Genomic DNA, 19428 nt, shown 5'->3' with positions numbered 1-19428 from the left:
CTCTGTTGCCAGTTTTTGTGTGTCTTGATTTGGGAGGGAAGGAAGACTCTTAATTTCACTATAGAATTATAGTCATAATTTGAGCCAGACTGGTAAAATGGAAGGTCAGAGAGGTAAAGACTCCTCCCCCCCCCCCCCCCCCCCCTTGAGTTCCAAAGTTTGAAACCAACAGTTTCTCATCCTCTTTTTGTTTGTTTTTCAGACCAGGTCCTCATGTAGCTCAGGCTGACCTCTTAACTCATCTTTAGCTGAGGATCAGCTTCCATGTGCTAGGATTTCAGGCATGCACTGCCACATAACAATTTCTGACTTGTGTGTTTTATATATTTGTACTTGGGTTGGTTTGTTGTTGTTGTTGTTGTTGTTGTTGTTGTTTTTGAGACCCTGTCTCACTGTGTACCACTATGCCCAGCTGTAGATAGCTATCTTTGATTGGAAAGTAAAGATGGCACTAAAATACCAAGGCCCACAATTTGAAGGACAGCTGCCAGTCTTAGGACTGGTAGGACAAGGAAAACAAAGACCTCCCACTGGTTCATGCTGCATTTATTTGAGACTCTGGAACACACACACACAGTAATTCCCAATTTTGAATTCACTTTCTTTGGGTGGAAGTTTACAGTTATACAAAGGCCACTCCTTGTGGACAACCAGTGGGTACTGTGGGAGCTGAAATCATTTGTTCTTTGTCCCACAAAGCTTTACCCTGGTGGTGTGGGGATCCACAAGTTGGGACATCTTCCCTCTGTCCCCCAAGGTGATAAGTATAGACCTGGTCTCCCTGGTCATTCGAAGAATGTCAACGGACCTTGTGGGTAGGTTACTGACAGGAGACGGGAATGTTGGGGTGCCTTCTCACCCTAGTCCTGCTGTTAGATCCCATTGCTCTCTCTGTTACCCGGGTAACCAGCTCAGCCAGAAGAAACTCAAGCTCAGCAAAGCCCTCAGGTTCTCTATGCCCTCCCAGCCTGCTTCTCAGTGGGCAGAGATAATGGGGGTTTAAGGGGCAGATAGATGACTGCCTTAGGTAGCCCTGTCCAGTACCTTTGTAGAAGCCCACGAGTTAGGCTCAGTTAACCTTGTTGGCCTCAGTTTCCACAGTTAAGTAATTGAATATTGCCTTACCTTTCTCTTTGGTTTTCTCATGGTAATGTAGATACCCTATCAGTCCGTCGTGTCTCCCCCCCCCCCCCCCAGGGTCAGTCCATGGACCTACCTGTAGGTGACTCAAAACATCAAGGATTTGCGATTCCCAGATCATCTTATAGCTGCAGTTGACCTATAGCAGTGATTTTCAACACTGGCTGTTTGAATCACCTGGCGACCTTTCTAAACTAACAGAGACCTTGGGCCTGCCACAGAGGATCTCATAATTGATCTAGGGTGTGACCCGGGCAACAGCAGTTCTGAAAAGCTCCCATGTGGTTTCAGTGTGTAGCCAGAACGGAAGCCACTGCTGTTCCAGGAGGACCACAACTTAATGTTTCCTTTGCTTCTGATTCAAGGTCTTGAGTGTAGTGATTGCCACTTTCTGGAGTCCTGTTCCCCAAGCTTTCAGTTTCTAGAAGTCTCTCAATCCCTTTTATTTCCAGCACCCACACCCTTCACATTCCCCAATTTTTCACCCTTCCTAACCGACAATCCCAAATCCTGCCCAGAGAGAAGGTTACCAAGGCAACCGGCTTAATCTGGTAACTGTGGCATGTGCAGAAGAGAAGCCCTCCCCAATTCTTACTTGGTTCCTAAAAGGTTACCTGGGGAGCTCTAAGCCACTCTCCCAGTTTCTACTTCCAACCTTAAGAGAGGCTGAGTGTCCAATTAAGGCTATCCAGGAAGCCAACCCCCACACCCCAGCTTCTTAGCAAAATCAGAGCTTTTTTTTTTTTTTTTTTTTTTTTTTTTTTTTTTTTTTTTTTTTGTTCCCTCTCCAAATCCCCAGATGGGTGTGCAGAGCTTTATTTCTGTGAACACATGCTCTAGCACACATGGAACTGGGTTTGCACAGACAGCAACACAAGTGTAGTACACACCCTGTCAGTTTCACCACTCCCAGCTATTAGCATTCCTGTCCATCCATGCCTTGCTGATTCCCAGTAAACAAGGAAATGGGGGTGGGGCTTTGCCCAAGGAGCATCAGCCCACCAGGAACCTGGTGCCACCTCCTCACCATCTATATCAAGCCTGGATGTGTTCTGTGTCTCTACAGCTCCATCCTCCTAGTGCAATGTACCCTTGAGGACAGAATGCTCTGGCGTGGCCATCAGGAGTAAGGGCACTATTTCTCCCAGTCTATGACTATACACACAAAACTGTGCTAGGTAATGACAGTTGGCAGTTTGGGGACTTCCACATCTCTTCAGTCTTGCTTCCTTTTGTCGCCACCTGGGCTAAGATGCCCTTGTGCTTTTTTGGTCTTCTCTTGCAGTCTACTATCTCTTTTCACCCCAATTAGACCTGCCACAACCTGCTGGCTTCTGCTTGGCTCTTTTCTACTTGCCAGTACCTGCCTTAGAGGGCGGCCCTGCACCACCTCCTATACCCTATCAGAAAAGGATATGGGTACCGCCCCCAGTGCCAATGCCAGTTTACCCAAGACGCCGTCCCAGCCATTCTCAACAGGTGGAAGATAATGACCAAATAAAATTGTGGGAACGATGCAAAGAGTTCGGCTGTCTTTACAAGCCTCACCTGTGCACAGGTAGGCGTGCCAAGGTCAAACGTCTGCCCTGGTTATTTGAAATGCTCGTAAGAGACAGGGTAATCGAGAGCCAGGAGTCCTCTACTTGGTAGATCTCTCCCTCGCCTTTGCCCTCCTGAGACTTTCAGAAACCAAGTCCGAATTTTCCTCGCGGTCAGCACCAGCGCCCAAGTTCAAGCCTCGCGCGGCCGGGTGGGGGCGGGCCTAGGCAGGGTAGGGGCGGGGACTGGAGGAGGGGGCGCGGTCTCAATTCTGCCACCTTCCCCCGGGCCGGGAGCGCAGCCGCCGCCGCGTCCTCTGCCTTGCGCTCCGCCCGCTGCCTCTGTCGCCTCAACCCGGCCCCGGAGCGCTGAGACGGGGACACCAGCCCCTCAGCCTGCCCACCCTTCAGCTGCAGCCAGCATGGGGGGCCGCTGAGAGCGAGCTCCTCTTCCCTCTGGCACCTCCCCCGGCCACTGGCCACTGGACTCTGGCCAGCGAGGCTCGGCCACCTCTCGCTCGCGGTCCGACGCCTGGCACGGCCCTCGGCTCTGCTCCCCCGGCTCTGAGCATCGTGTCCCCGCCTCCCCCCGCCCGCGCCTGGGACACCTGGGTCCCCCGGCGGCCCCTAGGAGAGGGGCGGGGGGGGGGGGGCATGAAGCCACTGGAGAAATTTTTGAAGAAGCAGACGTCGCAGCTGGCGGGGCGAGCGGTGGCTGGAGGTCCCGGCGGGGGTCCGGGTTGCTGCGGAGGGCCTGGAGGGGGTGGGGGCCCTGGTGGGGGCGGCGGTCCGGCCGGGGGACTGCGGCCACTGCAGCGGCGTCAGAGCGTGTCTCGCCTGCTGCTCCCAGCTTTCCTCCGAGAGCCCCCAACCGAGCCCGGGCTGGAGCCGCCGGTTGAGGAGGAAGGGGGAGAACCATTAGGGATCTCTGAGGAGCCGGGCAGTGGGGGGCCCTGTTGGCTGCAGCTAGAGGAGGTTCCCGGGCCTGGGCCGATAGGATCTGGGGTGCCCCTGCGCTCTCCTTCCTCGTACTCTTCAGATGAGCTATCCCCCGGAGAACCCCTGGCTTCACCACCCTGGGCCCCCCTGGGCGCCCCCGAGCGGCCAGAGCATCTTCTGAACCGGGTTCTGGAGCGCCTGGCTGGAGGGACCACCAGGGACAGCAGCGCCTCAGGTAAGCCTGCTCATCCACCCCAGAGTAAGAGAGCACGGGATGGGGGCGAGGGGTTGGCGGGGGGGGGGTGCTCCCTGTTTTTTTTTTCTTGTCCTTAGTGCTGATGTAGAGGATGAGGGGAACCCCGAAGTAACGTAGGGGAAGGGACCTGGTATCGCCCACCCCCCTTCCTCCACACATTAGCACCATTCTCAGGGAAGAAGGGAAACCATCTCTCCCTCAACCACCCTCTCTCTCCCCTGGACATTTAAGCCAGCTTCCCATGAGCCCTTGATACTGCCTACCTCCTCCCATGTCCCCAAATTAGGGCCTGACACCCTAAGGTGGAGGCTTTTAAGCTGAGATTGTATGTCACCCTCCAGACCATAGCTGAGGCCTGAAAACCGCTGACAGGAGTCCCTGGCTGTGTAGAAGCACAAGCTGGCTCACTTGGTGGGGCCATGTGGATAGTCACAGGACCCGGCTGGCTTTGGGGAAAGTGTCCTCCTTGGGGATGAATTGGAAGGTCTCTAAGGGAACGTACCAGGGGACTGCAGCATCAGAAGGATTGGGGCCTCCATAGCTCCCACCCTTCCTGTGTCATGCCTCAGCAGAGGGCCTTTTTAAAAAATAATAACCACACCCTGAGAAGCCTGAGATGATACCATTTCATCCCCTATAAGGATGCCAGCACCCTATTAAAGGGCCTTGGAGGAACTTGGGAATGGATTGCTGGTTGGAATGGATGGAGAATACATCCGGGTCTTTAGATCTAACTAGGCACCCCACTAAACCCAGAAGGGTTTCAGGATTGAGAGCCCAAGCTCGAGACCCTAAAGAGGAGGTGCTACCCTTCCTCCTCTGCAAGGCGTCTGGCTTCAGGAGTGGAGTGTCCCCTCTACTCCATTTTTGTCCTGAAGGTCAGGGTCCTCTCTTTTGGCTCAGGCTGCAGTTGCCCTGGGGAGCTGACACCTTTTGGATTTAATTAGAAAAATATCAGACACACACAGCTCTCTTAACCATAACTTCCCGCCTACACCACACACCCTGTGTCTCTATGACACATTCCCCAGGGAGGTTGTGCGTTGGACTGGAGCCTGCTTTGGAAGAAACAGATGCCAAACTGGAGCCCCCGTATCAGCATCTCTCCACTCTGCCCGTGTTCCTTGTCCTTTACTCCGGTTTTAATATTCACACTCTAGTGAGAGAGAGATGCAAGGAAGGATGTCAGGCCTCAGGTCAAGGCCCTGGAGCTGGGTGTGAGGGCTGGGGACCTTTCTGACTGACTTTCAGAATGTTAGCAGGGTAGTTGTATATATAGAGAAAGAAAGGCTGTCCAGTTTAGACAACAGATTGTCCAGTTTTCCCTGGGTTAAGACTCCCAATTTGTCACCCATATTGTCTGGCTTGGCAGGCTAGATCTCCAGAGTAACTAGTTTGGGAAAACTGTTTAAACTGCCACTCCAATATTTTTAATATAAGCCACCGTTCTCAAGCCACTTGATTTCTGCCCATGCTGTGTGGGAGGAGGCAACTGCTTACTGAAGTCTCTCTACACCTAGCCAGAGCTCCTCACAAAGTCTGGGCAGCCCCTTGTGGCTAATAGGCTAATACTCTGCTTTGCCACTAGGTTCTACCCTGACACTGCTTGCCCCTGTATTGAGGAGAGAACAAAGCACTCTAGGTTCTTCTGGCTCTGGGCAAGTGCCTTCTAGCTCTGGGCCTCAGTTTCTCATCTGTTAAACAAAATAAATTCAAGTAGACAGTCTTGTGTTGCTTCTCCACCTCCAGCTTCGTGGCTGGCACTGGCAGCAGGGCATGACGAGCAAGGCTTGTCAGAAACCTTGGTTTTATCCTGGAGCAGTGCCTGGGGACCTGGCCCTAACCTGTCCTGGTGAGGACACCTGGCTCCCTCCCTGTGCCCTGCCTATCTGTGGGTGCCAAGCAGCCCTGCCCCACCCCAAGGCTGGCGGCAAGTCAGGGCGACCTTGTACCTGGCTGACTGGCTGAGCCAGGCCCAGACAGGGGTGTGGAGGGAAAAGGGTGGTGAGAGGAGCCCCTCCCCTCTCCTGTCCATCACTTACCCTTCCACCTCTGGGCATCCAGTGGACATAGGACTTCTATTTAAAGACTGAGATAAAGAGATGGCAGCCTGTCTCTTTTGCTGATTTTAAATGGGGTTGGTCCCCACCTGCCCTGTTGAAACTCAAAGCTCTGAGGTAGGGAGTGGTAGGGGAGGATGGACACACATCCCACACCTCTACATCCCTCTGACTGGAACCTCTGTTTGCTAATTCTCTGTTGAGGGTCCCTTCTGTGGACTCCCTCTTGCCCTGAGCAGATCTCAGGCATGGTGTATTATCTGACCAACTTCCCCCACGCTGAAGGGAAGTGTGCATGGCCTTCAAAGCCCCCCCCCCCCACCTCCAGCTGCCTTGGCAGCTGCCAGCCCCACCCCCGTAGCGGCTGCTCAGAACCTTCACACATGTGTGCTCGAGTGTGCAGAGCATGAAGGGGCAGGTGGCCGAGGCTCCAGGCTTACTAAAGAGGAAAAAAAAAGGGTTCAGGATTTGCAGACAGATTCTTAAAGCCCGCTTCTGACCTCTGTGACACCCATTGATCTCCACAGATATTCTCCTTGATGACATTGTTCTCACCCACTCCCTCTTCCTGCCAACAGAAAAGTTTCTACAAGAGTTACACCAGTAATATCCTTTTTCTGGAGCTTCTGAAAGGTCAGGCCAGGAGGGAGCCATGTCTTCTATTCTTATAAACTACATCCCATCCCAAACTCTCCCTTAGAGGACACATCCAGCCTTTTATCTTACCTGCTGTGTGACCTCGGGCTGATCACTTCACATCCCGAAGCCTCAGTTTGCTCATCAGTCAAATGGAGATAAATAGTTGCTCTGCTCTGGGCTGCTGTGAGGCTCAGCCTTGCTGCAGGTGTGGTCGTGCTCTGAGACACCATAGGGTACCAGCTGCTCCGAGGTAGGGAATCATCAGTACTAACTGAGGTGTCAACCACATGGATATATGTAAGGTGTTTCTGTTCTACTAAGGGTAGGAGGAACTCTGTCCCCACTGAAGATCCAGACAGCGGTGGCCCACGCTTTTAATCCCAGCACTCTGGAGACAGAGGCAGGTAGATCCCTGAGTTCAAGAGCGACCTGGTCTACAGATCAAGTTCCAGGACAGCCAGGGCTACACAGAGAAATCCCTGTCTGGGGTAGGGGTGAGGGATCCTTGCTCGACTCAAAGGGTCTGATGTCAGTATTGGGTCATGACTGTGCTTCAGTAGGGACAGCTACAAATGAGCGACTGCTGGCCTATTTACTGGGTCTCTTGGCAGCATACAGCATTTTCTTTACTTGGGTTGTCTTGCTTTTAGAAACAGGTTTTACAGCCGGGCAGTGGTGGCGCACACCTTTAATCCCAGCACTTGGGAGGCAGAGGCAGGCGGATTTCTGAGTTGGAGGCCAGCCTGGTAGACAAAGTGAGTTCCAGGACAGCCAGGGCTACACAGAGAAACCCTGTCTCGAAAAACCAAAAAAAAAAAAAAAAAAAAAGAAAAAAGAAAAAAGAAAAAAGAAACAGGTTTTACTATGTAGCCCTAGGTAGCGTGGAACTTCTTATGTAGACTAGGCTATCATCAAGTCTGTGGTGGTCTTCCTGCCTCTGCCTTTGCCTCCTGAATGCTGGGATTACAGGAATGCACCACCATGCCTGGATTCATTGAATTATTTCAGTACCTAATTGTTAATGTCAAGCCCCTGGGTAGAAAGTCATTAATTTCTCTGAGAGAAAAAAAATCAGGTCTCACTGTGAGGTAAAGTCAGGTTTGTGGGCTAGCCAGAGATTAGCTGGGTGCTGGCAATATTCTTAAGTGAGCCTCTTTAATCAGCGAGAGCTGAGTGTGTTTATGTTGAAGCTCTTATTATTTGTATTCTTAGCAAAACCGTGGCTGCTACGTGTGAGAGTCTTGGCTTCAGGACCCCGAAAACCTTCTTTCCTCCTGGTACCCAAGCCCAGAATATTTGGGGACAATTTATCTTCCCCAATTTCCTCGGCTATCCAGAACTTTTACTTAACTTAGGTGTCAGTTTTGTTCAGTCAAGGAATGTGGAGGGCCCAGAGGGGCTGGGCCGGAAGCAAGCCTGCCTTGCTCTGCTCCTCCATTTCTTGGATACCTACCAAGGACTCCTGCAAGAGGAAGAAGGGGCCGGCCACATTATCAAGGTGGGCCTGGGAAGGAAAAAGTGGGTGAGCTGGCTATCAGCTCTGCAAGGGGCCCCTGTGAAGGACTCACATTCCTCAAGCTGGGTACCTGGAAGCAAAACATGTCCTGGGGCTTTGCCCTATGGAATTCCCCAAGTGCTTAAGGCATGGAGACCCTGCCTCAGCCCTCGTAGAGAGTGCTCCTTGGGATGAGACATCTGCCCTCACCTCATCCTTTACCCTCTCCCTAGGAGCTGTATCTGCTAATTATGAAGGATGAGTCCCTTTACCAAGACCTCCGAGAGGACACACTGAGGCTGCACCAGCTGGTGGAGACAGTGGAGCTGAAGTGAGGGGAAAGCCCCCCCCCCCCAATTCCTCAAATACAGGGCCTGCCTCTGGCCTTGTGGCTTCAACATATTAGTTGTTCCTTTGCTTTCTTGCTGGCTGGCTTGCTTGTTTGCTTGCTTGCTTGCTAAGACATTTGTTGATTTTTATTGCTTTGCCTGCATGTATATCTGTGTACCACTTGCATGTTTGGGTGTGCCAAAGTCAGAAGAGGACACTGGGTCTCCAGGAACTTAAGTCATAGATGGCTGGAAGCTACAACTTGGGTGCTGGAAACAGAAATGAGGGCCTCTGCAAAAGCAGTTAGTGCTCTAAATCACTGAGCCATTTCTTTGGCCCCTTTAACCTTTCATATGGTTTTCTTTCAGCTCCTTTCCCTTACTGGAGAATAACATAAAACCACAGAACGATGTCACTAATCCAATCTTTTTTTAGAGGGTCAAGGGGGAAGCTGGGCAATGTGTCTTACCTACTCTATAGCTCAAGCTAACCTCCAACTCACTGTGTAGCCCAAGATGGTTTCTACTGGCAGAAATCCTCCTGTCTCTGCGTTCCAAGTGGGCCTGTGCCACCAGGTCCAGCTCCATTCTTTTTTAGTTTTTGGTCCATTTTTTCCCTATTAGTTTGGTAGTGTTCCAGCAAGTATTTAACCACCCATGCTTTCTGAGAAGAATCCCTAGTTTATAGCTCTGATTCCCATGGTGTAAATGTTCTCACCATAGTTTGTTTCAAACTATCAACATGGTGTCACTGAGTCACTGACTGTGGAGCTGGGAAGAGATATGCAGGAGTAGTTACGTAGTATTTCCACTACATTTATAATTCCCCCCCCCCTCAAGATTTATTTATTTACTCATATATAAGAGTACACTGTTGCTGTCCTCAGACACACCAGAAGAGGGCATCAGACCTCATCACAGATGGTTGTGAGCCACCATGTGGTTGCTGGGAATTGAACTCAGGAAGAGCAGTAGTCAGTGCTCTTAACCTCGGAGCCATCTCTCCAGCCCTCCACTAAATTTATATGTAGGTATAAGTAAGTTGGAGTATAGGCAGTGCAAAACTTAGCAAAAAGAACTTAGAAAAACTACCTTTTATTTCTTTTCTTTTCTTTTCTCTTCTTACTTGTTTCCTTACTCTCAAATGCAGTCCTTGAAACGTGCCCCGGTCCTTTTACATTTGCCTCCCAAAATGGGATTATAGGTTCGTGCCATGGTGCCTGGCACAGGTTTTGCTGTGTTTTGCTTTGTTTGTTTCCGAGACAGGGTTTCTCTATGTAGCCCTGACTGTCTTGGAACTCATCCCGTAGACCAGGCTGGCCTCAGATTCACAGAGATCCACCTGTCTTCTGCCTTCCCAGTTCTGGGATTAAAGGAATGTGCCACCACTCCCTGGTGAAACTGCCTTTTTGATAATGACTTATTTGACCTTAAGTTTACATATCTCTCTGTGTGTGTGTGTGTGTGTGTGTGTGTGTGTGTGTGTGTGTGTGTGTGAACACACATCTAATGGCTGTCCTTAAAACTTAGTTAACAGGGGTGACAGAGATGGCTCATTGGTTAAGAGCATGTATTGCTCTTCCAGAAGACCCAGGTTGGATTCCCAGCACATGGTAGCTCATAACCATCTGTAATTTTAGTTCCAGAGGATCTGATGCCCTCTTATGCACTCTAAGTGTAGGGCTTGCATGTGGTGCACAGGGCACATGCAGGCAAAATACCCATATGCATTAAAAATACGAACAGATCTTAAACATATATGTCAGTTGCTAGCTGGGCATAGTGGCACACCCCTGTGATCCCAGGTATTTGGGAGGCTAAGTTAGTAGGAGAACCATCATTTCAAGGCCAGCTCTGACAGCTTAATGAGATCACATCTCAAGATGAAAAAGACATAGTAAGGGATACAGCTTACTATATAGGGATATAGTGAGTGATAGGATGCTGGCCCAGTATGTGTGCTGTCCTAGATCTTATCCCCACTATTACCAAAACAAACAAATACTTGGCAAAAATCCCCAAAATTGACCTCCACAGCTTCAGGACGCAAGTACATCTGGTCATCTCTTGGCTTTCTCATCTCCTTTCCTGCTACAGGGTTCATCAACTCCCCTAGATTGTTGTCACCTCCCCTTCAGGACTTCAGCCTCTGGCCTCGCCTCTTCCTCCCTTCTGATACCAAAAATATCTTTCAGATTTTCCTAAATGATTCCTTCACCTCCCTGTTTCCAAACCATCCGTGTTCCTTAATGTCTCCAAGCCCAGCATCAGCATCCTTCCCTTCCCACCACCCAATGATCTAAATACCCTAGCCCAGCATCAGCATCCTTCCCTTCCTGCCATCTCCTGATCTTCCCTGTCTCCTCTCATGTTTCCTCCTCTCATGTTTCCTCTTCACCTATTTTTTAAATTTACTTTTATTTTATGTGCTTGCTTTTATTTTATTTTGCCTGCTTGCGTGTTGGATCCCCTGGAGCTGGAGTTGCAGACAGTTTTGAGCTGCCATGTGGGTGATGGGACTTGAACCCCAGTCCTCTGGAAGAGTGGCTGGTGCTCTTAACCACTGAGCCATCTCTCTAGCCTCCCTTTTCATCCATTTTTCTGGCAACTTTGGTGCATTCCTACTTTTTTTTCCCCATGATCCTCAGGGCCCCAGGTCAAATGCCTTCTCTTTTATGGAAACATCTCAGATTTCTCCTTTTCAGAAAGTTTTCTTTCTCCCCCACAAGTATCACCCTCCTGAACCTTTGTCACCTCACCAACACTTCCTAGCTGGTGTTAGCAGTAGCTGCACACATGTCTGTCTCCTTCCCAGACTGTGAAGCCCTTGTCAGCAAAATTCAGGCATCTGAGGTCCTACTACCTACCATGTGCTGAGAGGTGGCAGGACATGAAGGATGAAAGGCTGTAAAAACTAATCCCCTTCCTCAAGAGCTGTCAATCTGGTTTAAAAAAAAAAAAAAAAGACAACATGAACACAATATTGTTCCATTGTTTTACGGCTTTTGAGAGAGTGATCTTTCCTCATGGGTGGGTGGACCAGAGAAGAGCCCCCGAAAGAGGTGGCATTTGATTTTGGGTCACTTGGGCAATTGTCCTATGCTGGTCATTGTCCTACCCCTGCTGAATGCTCCTGCCTGGTGCTCCATATGCCTGGCAGGGCTTGCTGACGCCCAGCAATGTTCATGCCAGGATTCCAGAAGAGAGCCAGCCACCCAGCAAGCAAGTTAAGCCGCTCTTCCGACACTTCCGCCGGATAGATTCCTGTCTGCAGACCCGAGTGGCATTCAGGGGCTCCGATGAGAGTGAGTGTGGCCATTAGGAAGAGCGAAGCTTCTGGAGAGGCCCCGGGAGGTGGTTGAGTCCCTGGGTCTTGCGCACCAGCAGTGGAGACTCCGAAGCCCCTTTTCATGGTGTCTTTCCTGTCTCTGTTCAGTCTTCTGCCGAGTCTACATGCCTGACCACTCTTACGTGACCATACGCAGTCGCCTCTCAGCATCAGTGCAAGACATTCTGGGCTCTGTGACAGAGAAGCTGCAGTACTCGGAGGAGCCGGCAGAGCGTGAGGATGCCCTCATCCTCGTAGCTGTTGCTTCCTCTGGAGGTGAGAGTCAGCACACTAGGCGGGGGTCAAAACTAAATTCTAGATCCTTGATGCTCAAAGTGTCGTCCTGGGTCCAGCCTTGGTGAGTACATCACCTAGGAGCCCCTAACCCAAACCTAAAGGATTACAATCAGCATTTGGACCACCCCTCCCAGGAGATTCCTGTGCACATTTGAATTTGGGACACATTGGAACCCTTGGGTTCTGGCCTGGGTGCTGCCTGCTACCTACTGGGTCCTTCACACACACACACACACACACACACACACACACACACACACACACACGCCTCTCCTTGGCGTCTTACATGCTCCATTTCTCAAACTGAAAACATAGAGGAGGCTTCAATCCTGTGGGGAGGCAGAGAGCCAGCAGTGTAGTATAGCAGTATAGTTCGTGTGTGTGTGTGTGTGTGTGTGTGTGTGTGTGTGTGTAAGACAAGATCTTGTATGTAAGCCTAGGCTGGTCTGGAATTTGCAGGCTTTTCTGCCTCCGCTTCCCAGTGCTAAGATTTCAGGCATGCTCCATCACGTTCATCTTATCCTCATTTTCCACACAGAAAAAGTATCCCAGCCTGTCCAGTGTCGCGGGGGTGAAGGGGTGAGAGTTGAGCTACGTATGGGGTGGAGTCTATGAAGGCAAAGGAAGTCATTTGACAAATTTCAGATAAATATGACCTCAGCTGGTGACGAGGCCAACCCCGCCAGTCTAGGGTTTAACAGTGTAGTGTTGTGGGCTCCTGGGTGGGAAGGGGGATGGTGGCTCAGGTATGTGAAGGGCGTGGGTGGCCAAAGCTGAACAGCCTGTTCCTCTGCAGAGAAGGTCCTCCTCCAGCCAACAGAGGACTGTGTCTTCACCACGCTGGGCATCAACAGCCACCTGTTTGCCTGTACTCGGGACAGCTATGAGGCCCTAGTAAGAATTCCTTTACCTGTGTCTGCTGGTAATGAGGGATGCGAGAGATGCCGGAGGAGGGGCCGAGTCACTCACCTTACCACAGGGAGCCAAGTTCCTCTCACCCCATCTGCCACCAGGTACCCCTTCCTGAGGAGATCCAGGTCTCCCCAGGAGACACAGAGATCCATCGGGTGGAGCCTGAAGATGTGGCCAATCATCTGACTGCTTTCCACTGGGAGCTCTTCCGATGTGTGCACGAGGTGAGGCTGGGCAGGGAATGTGCTTGCTCCTGGGAGTCTGCTTTTGCAGCGATGCAGCCGGCCAGTCCTAGCTGGAAGGCTCCCTGGCGGCACACACATGGGCAGTGTGCAGTCACAGCCTTTATAGGCAGGCCTTCGTCCCCTCATCTGGGAAAATGGTGAAGAAGTTCTTCAGCGGAGTGTTTCGGGGCTCGAGTGCTGCTCATGTAGACTTTGAATCAGAATCCGTGTCAAGATTTGTAAAACACAACTAACATTAAGCTGAGAGTGTAGTTCAGTTGGCGGAGTGCTTGCCTACTGTACACAAAGCCCTGGGTTTGGTCCTCACCACTAAATGGACCAGCCATGATGGCGCACGCTTGTCTTCCCAGCACTTGGGAAGTGGAAGCAGAAGGGTCCAGATTATCCTGGGCTACAGGATGAGTTGGAGGCCAGCCGGAGGTACATAAAACCCCAGCTCAAAACAACAAACAAAAAAAAATATGAGGCCTGGAAAATTGGCTGAGAGGTTAAGAGTGCTGGTGTTTCAGAGGATCAGGTGGAGTCCCAGCTCCAGATCCAGTGACTTACAATCATCTGTAATTCCAGCTTCAGGGGCTCTAGTGCCCTCTACTGGCCTCTGCAGAAATGTACACATACAGACCACATGCACACACACCATACACACACATATAAATAAATATAAAAGTCTTAATTATTGTTGTTTTTGAAACAGGGTCTCAGTATATAGCCCTGGCTGTCCTGGAACTCACTCTGTAGACCAGGCTGGCCTCAAACTCAGAGACCCACCTGCCTCTACCTCTTAAGTGCTGGGATTAAAGGTGTGCACCACTACTCCTGGCAAATTTAAGATTTATTTTTAATTGTACATGGATGCACACAAGTCCATACATGCACATGTGAGTGCAGGTGCCCACAGAGGCCAGAAACATCAGATTCCTCTGGGGTTGGAGTTCCAGATAGTTGTGAGCTGTGTGATATGGGTGCCAGGAACCGGACTTAGGTTCCCTGGAAGATCAGGACACATGTTTGACCATTGAGCAACATCTCCAGCCTCCACCCCCCACTGCAACTAAATCTTATTTTTATTATTATTTATTTCTGAGTATGTGTATATATCTTTTTATAAGGTCATAGAGGCGTCAGATTCTCTGGAATAACAGGTAGGTGTGAGCTACCTGATGTGGGTGCTGGGAATTGAACTCGGATATTCTGCAAGATCAGTATGTGCTCTCAATACACCGAGCCATCTCTTTAGCTCCAAAGTAAAATCTGTTAAGATAAGAAAGAAGGGGGCTGGAGATGGCTCAGTGGTTAAGAGCACTGACTGCACTTCCACAGGTCCTGAGTTCAAATCCCAGAAACCACATGGTAGCTCACAACCATCTGTAATGGGATCTGATGCTCTCTTCTGGTGTGTCTGAAGACAGCTACAGTGTACTCATATATAATAAATAAATAAATCTTTAAAAAAAAGAAGGAAGGAAGGAAGGAGGAAGGAAGGAAGGAAAGCAAGCAAAGGAAGAATAAGAGACTAGCAAGTGCCTGGTGCCTACGTGCTCACTAGGTGGAGAATAGTGTTAACATTAATCTCCCATGTTGCATCTTGTCCTGTCCCGATTTTTCTATCTCCCTGCCCGCTCACCACTATCTCTCCCTCTCCATGTGCTCCTTGCTGCCATCTTTCTACCCACATCCCGTTCCCTTGGCCTTGCCTCTGCCACCCCGGATGCAGTTGGAGTTCGTGGACTACGTGTTCCACGGGGAGCGTGGCCGCCGAGAGACAGCCAACCTAGAGTTGCTGCTGCAGCGTTGCAGTGAGGTCACCCACTGGGTGGCCACCGAGGTGCTGCTCTGTGAGGCCCCGGGCAAGCGTGTACAGCTGCTCAAGAAGTTCATCAAGATCGCAGCCATGTAAGTGCTGGTGGTGGTGGCTGGGGAGGGCACAGTTACTGGATGACCCCTAACCCGGCCTCCCTCCCCACACAGTTGCAAGCAGAACCAGGACCTGCTGTCCTTCTACGCTGTGGTCATGGGGCTGGACAATGCTGCTGTCAGCCGCCTGCGGCTCACCTGGGAGGTGAAGTGGTCTCTCCCTTCTCTGCCCACAGTTGCCCCCACCTCAGGATCTGTGCATCTCGGGCTCTTTCCAGTGCAGCCTCCTGATGCTGCTGCTCTGTGGGGAATTTTTGTGCCACTGGGAAGCAGGTGCCCTCTCCGGGCCTCTGCTTTGCCCATGCGTTTGCAAGTTAGTACAGAGCTAGAGTCCCACCCCAGCGGCCTTGCTTTGAGCCTTGTCTGGGTCTCAGCCAGCACGCGGAGGGAGCACTTCTATGCTGTGTGAAGTTTCAGGCTCCCTGACTATGTCCTCACCTTTAGTTTCTCCTCCCCTCTGGAAATGCGTCTATAACTCTCTGAGGAAGACTAGTCATACGCTCCCATGAAATTCAGGGAGTTCCACCCTGACCTTTCTATCTTTTTTCCTTCCTTCAAACTCTCTGCAGAAGCTGCCAGGGAAATTCAAGAACTTATTCCGGAAATTTGAGAGCTTGACGGTGAGTGGAATTGCGTTTCCTCAGCCCCCAGGGAGTGGGAGCCCTCTTTAGGGGGTACACTAGGCCCATTTGTCTCTGAACCTTCTGTGGAATGCTAGGACCCCTGCCGGAACCATAAAAGCTACAGAGAAGTCATCTCCAAAATGAAGCCCCCTCTGATTCCGTTCGTGCCCCTGATCCTCAAAGGTCAGTCCCTCCTAGGCTGTGCTGTTCCTATCCCACATTTCCTTCTCCCATCCCCCTCCTCTTAGTTCCCTTTCAACTCAGCTGTGGGCGACCACTTGTGAAGTGCCCGGGGACTGCGCATGCGCATATTATAGCGCATAGGATGGGTTCCCTCTCCTGCTCTGTCCTCACATTAGCTGTCTTCCTGCTCCGTAGACCTGACCTTCCTACATGAGGGGAGCAAGACCCTCGTGGATGGTCTGGTGAACATTGAGAAGCTGGTGAGTGGAACTGCCAACCCCTGTCCTGTGTGTGAGTGAGGGGCTGCCTCCCCCTCCCTCCTGTCACTTCCCCCAAATAGCAGCCTTCCTTTCTGCTGGCCAGCTTGCCTAACAGACTCCAGCCTGTCTCCCTGGTGGCATCACTGTGGCAACCCACCCACAAGAGGCAAAGCTGACAGGCAGCTTGGGGGTAATTCAACCTCCCTCTCTTGGCACCTTGCTATTACCAGTCCTTTGGCCCTTCAGAGGCCCCATCAGTGAGGACTAAAGATATGGGACTAACTCAGTAGGAGTAAAGGGGGGAAGCCTAGGTCTGTGCCCTTTTCAGGGCTAATTCCTCGTCACCTCCCAGCATTCCGTGGCTGAGAAAGTGAGGACAATCCGAAAATACCGGAGCCGGCCCCTCTGTGAGTACCCTGGGCTCAGTGAGCTTCCCAGTAGGACCGTGGCAGAGGAGGGATGGGAGAGCACCAATGCTCAACTGTGTGTTTCCTTGGACTGGTCAGTTCTGCATTCCTGCCTTAGGCTTCCTGCCAACGCCTGTCCCCATTCACTCCCCTTTGCCCTGCCCTGCCCTTCCCTGCCATGCATGTAGGGGATAAAGGGAGGCGGAGAGTCTGACCACCTCTCTCTCCCTGCACCCCAGGCCTAGACATGGAGGCCTCCCCGCATCACCTGCAGACCAAGGCGTATGTGCGCCAGTTCCAGGTCATCGACAACCAGAACCACCTCTTTGAGCTCTCCTATAAGCTGGAGGCTAACAGTCAATGAGAGCGGAGGGGCCCGGCTGCCCCCACCTCAGTCCTTGGCACCTGGCACTCAAGCACTTTGTACGATGCCATCGACAACCTGCATTGGACACCTTTTTCCTGGAGCCTTTTCCTATCCTACAAGGAGGAGTTGGGTTGGCCTACCAGGGCGCAGAAGCCTGTCATCCTGCTGAGGTCGGCCTCCCGTGCTCCTTCACACTCAAGCTTCTCTCCTGGTGTCTGGCCTCTCTGGGCAAGGGACAGAGCACCTCTCTGCTCTCCAAGTGGGGTCTGTTCCAGAGATGGAGTTTCTAGCCTCTGCTTCCCATGCAGGAAGGAAGCCCCCACTCCCAGATCACAGCTGTGGTATGGGAGGCACTGGAAGCCTTCCTCCCTGGCAACCGTTTCACTGATCCCTGGATATACACCCCCTAGAATATGTGTGTGTGTGTGTGTGTGTGTCTAGTGTCTCTGTGTGTCTGTGTGATATACGATGCACATGTCCCCTTTTAGGGTGCAGGAGTGCATCTGATAATGTAGGGAGCTGAGAATGTCACAAGCGTTTTGAGAATCCCTTCTGTTTGGTGCTACCCTTGTTGGCTATGTCTCCAATCACTCCCTGCCCAACCCCACCCACTGTCCTACATAGGAAGACTGTGGGCCAACCTGTTTCTGAAGGCAGGAAGTATCAGTAAGCAGAAGAATTACCTGTCAGTCCCTGCAAATCCCCCACCCAAGCTTCCCCAAGATCTCTGGATATGTGTCGATGAGAGGCTCAAAAGATGCTCAGGGAGATGCAGGCCTAAGCTGCCTCTGGGACCCTGCCTCTGCCTTATACTGGGTGGAATGCAGTGGTATCCGGAGCTAGGGGTACCTGTTCCCCAGATCCCTCTGCTTTGGGGTGGGGGTTCTTACTGCTAAGGAGGAAGTTGTCATCCTCCTCCTGGTTCTGTCTGCCACCAACCATTGTCTGTCTGTCTGCTTGTCTGTCTGTTTGTCTACCTGTCTTCATCCCCCTTTGTCTTTCTATAAAGCCTAGGGTAGATCTCAAAAACCTAGGGCAGATAGCTCCTCCCTGCATGGGGAGAAGAGAGATGGAGCTGGGCTCTGGCAGGGCCTTTATTACCTCTCCCGTCACTTCCTCCAAGGCTGAGGGGTTGCAGGGGCTTCTGGCAGCTACTAGGTGAGGTTTCCTGGCACAGCCTCACACTTCCCTCCTTCCTGGCCCTTCTGAAGAGGTAGCAGTAGCCATGAAATCAGCTGCAGCTCCTGCTCCGGGAGTGTATATATTTTTTACCCAAAGCTCTGGAATTGTACATTTATTTTTTAAAACCCAAAGAGGGAACGAACCTTGTATCATATGTACACACTGTATTATAGGTTATGTTGTACAGTCCCTTTTATACAGCAGTTCCTGTGAAAATATCCACAGACATGCCATACGACTTCCCCAGCCCATAGTGGTGATGGTGACCATGCCAGCCCCGGCCCATAATGGTGATAGTGACCACTCCTCTCCCATATTCTGCTGCTTCCCTGCAACCGCTGGCTGCTCCCTGGCAGCCCAGACTTCCTGACTCTCTTCTGTAGCCCTTCATTAGTCTTCTCTAGTTCCCCAACCCTCCACAAATACTGCCTCCCCCAGCCCTTGGCTGCTGCTTGCCTCTGGTCGTGATGCTTGCCCTGCTGATTCTCAGGGGCCCCATCCCCAACCCTGTAGCTTTAACAAAGTGAACCATGTATGTTGTACAGGCCTAGGTGCCATTGCAGAAACTGCCCAATAGGAAAAAAAAATACACTAAAGTCTATGAATGAACCTCCCAATGTTCTCCGTTGTTTCTCTGAAGCTGGGGAAGGGCTGGGGTTGAGAAAGGGAACAGGAGACACCCTCCCAGCACTCAAGGCCCCTCAGCAGGGTTACCTAGAGTGACCTGGGAAATGTGAGTGTGTGTGTCGAGGGATGCAAACCTCACAAGATCTGTGACTAGTGTCTGGAACTCGGAAGATGTTTCTGTTGTCGTTTCCAGGTCACATAGATATGTGATCACACTTCTACCCTGCAAGGCCTGAAGCTGAGGCTGAGCAGGCCCAGCACAAAGTCCAAGTTACAGGGCTTGATGGGGCAGGTCTGCTATACTAAGCCTGGTCTGCAGCCAAGCAGTTACCAGTCCTACCAAGCTAGAGGTGCACTGAGCCTGTATTAACTCTCATGGTAGCCTGAACTCCAGAAGACACCCTACACTTAAATACATTTGTGTGAGTTCGTAACTTGTCTGAGCAGCCCTCGACCTTGATATCACAAAATGGTCTTTTTCATTCACCTGGTCTGGATTTCTGTTTTGATTGTGTTTCTGCCCAGCTTTTTCAAGAGGAAAAGACCAAGTACTTGTCCTGCAAGTCTGATGACAACCTGTTTTTGATATCTGGAACCTGTGTAAAAGAGGCAGGAGACAAAGGACATCATAGATTGTCCTCTGGCCTCTTTACACCTGCTGTGGCTTGTGTACGCAAAGACACATAC

At 51.2% G+C, this 19428-nt stretch overlaps 1 protein-coding gene across 2 annotated transcripts; it reads left to right on the top strand.

The window, feature by feature from the left end:
• Nucleotides 1-2950: 2950 nt before the first annotated feature.
• On the top strand, nt 2951-18723 carry Rapgefl1 (Rap guanine nucleotide exchange factor like 1). 2 transcript variants are annotated; one of them, XM_034506201.2, is made up of 15 exons: nt 3204-3852; nt 6461-6539; nt 7935-8070; nt 8301-8398; nt 11589-11701; nt 11833-12000; nt 12818-12915; nt 13035-13157; nt 14893-15071; nt 15147-15237; nt 15662-15712; nt 15811-15898; nt 16094-16158; nt 16511-16565; nt 16805-18723. In XM_034506201.2, exons 1-15 carry the CDS (start codon nt 3333-3335, stop codon nt 16927-16929), a joined length of 1989 nt encoding a protein of 662 aa, XP_034362092.1. In that variant the 5' UTR covers nt 3204-3332; the 3' UTR covers nt 16930-18723. The 2 variants fall into 2 exon arrangements, with proteins under 2 accessions (XP_076791939.1, XP_034362092.1); XM_076935824.1 differs by having other exon boundaries at nt 2951-3852; nt 16511-16894.
• Nucleotides 18724-19428: the final 705 nt, after the last annotated feature.

This window comes from Arvicanthis niloticus, chromosome 6, assembly GCF_011762505.2.
Source record: "Arvicanthis niloticus isolate mArvNil1 chromosome 6, mArvNil1.pat.X, whole genome shotgun sequence".
NCBI classification, from domain to species: Eukaryota; Metazoa; Chordata; class Mammalia; order Rodentia; family Muridae; genus Arvicanthis; species Arvicanthis niloticus.
Note: the sequence above shows the minus strand (reverse complement) of the source record. Positions and strands in the feature narration are given on the sequence as shown.

Bases quoted from the DNA above. Each gene is read 5' to 3' on its own strand.
- Rapgefl1 (XM_076935824.1), top strand. From the start codon at position 3,333: ATGAAGCCACTGGAGAAATTTTTGAAGAAGCAGACGTCGCAGCTGGCG. The intron at 6,540-7,934 runs ATATCCTTTTTC...CTTAGGTGTCAG, and splicing joins CTACAAGAGTTACACCAGTA to TTTTGTTCAGTCAAGGAATG. The intron at 13,158-14,892 runs GTGAGGCTGGGC...CCCCGGATGCAG, and splicing joins TCTTCCGATGTGTGCACGAG to TTGGAGTTCGTGGACTACGT.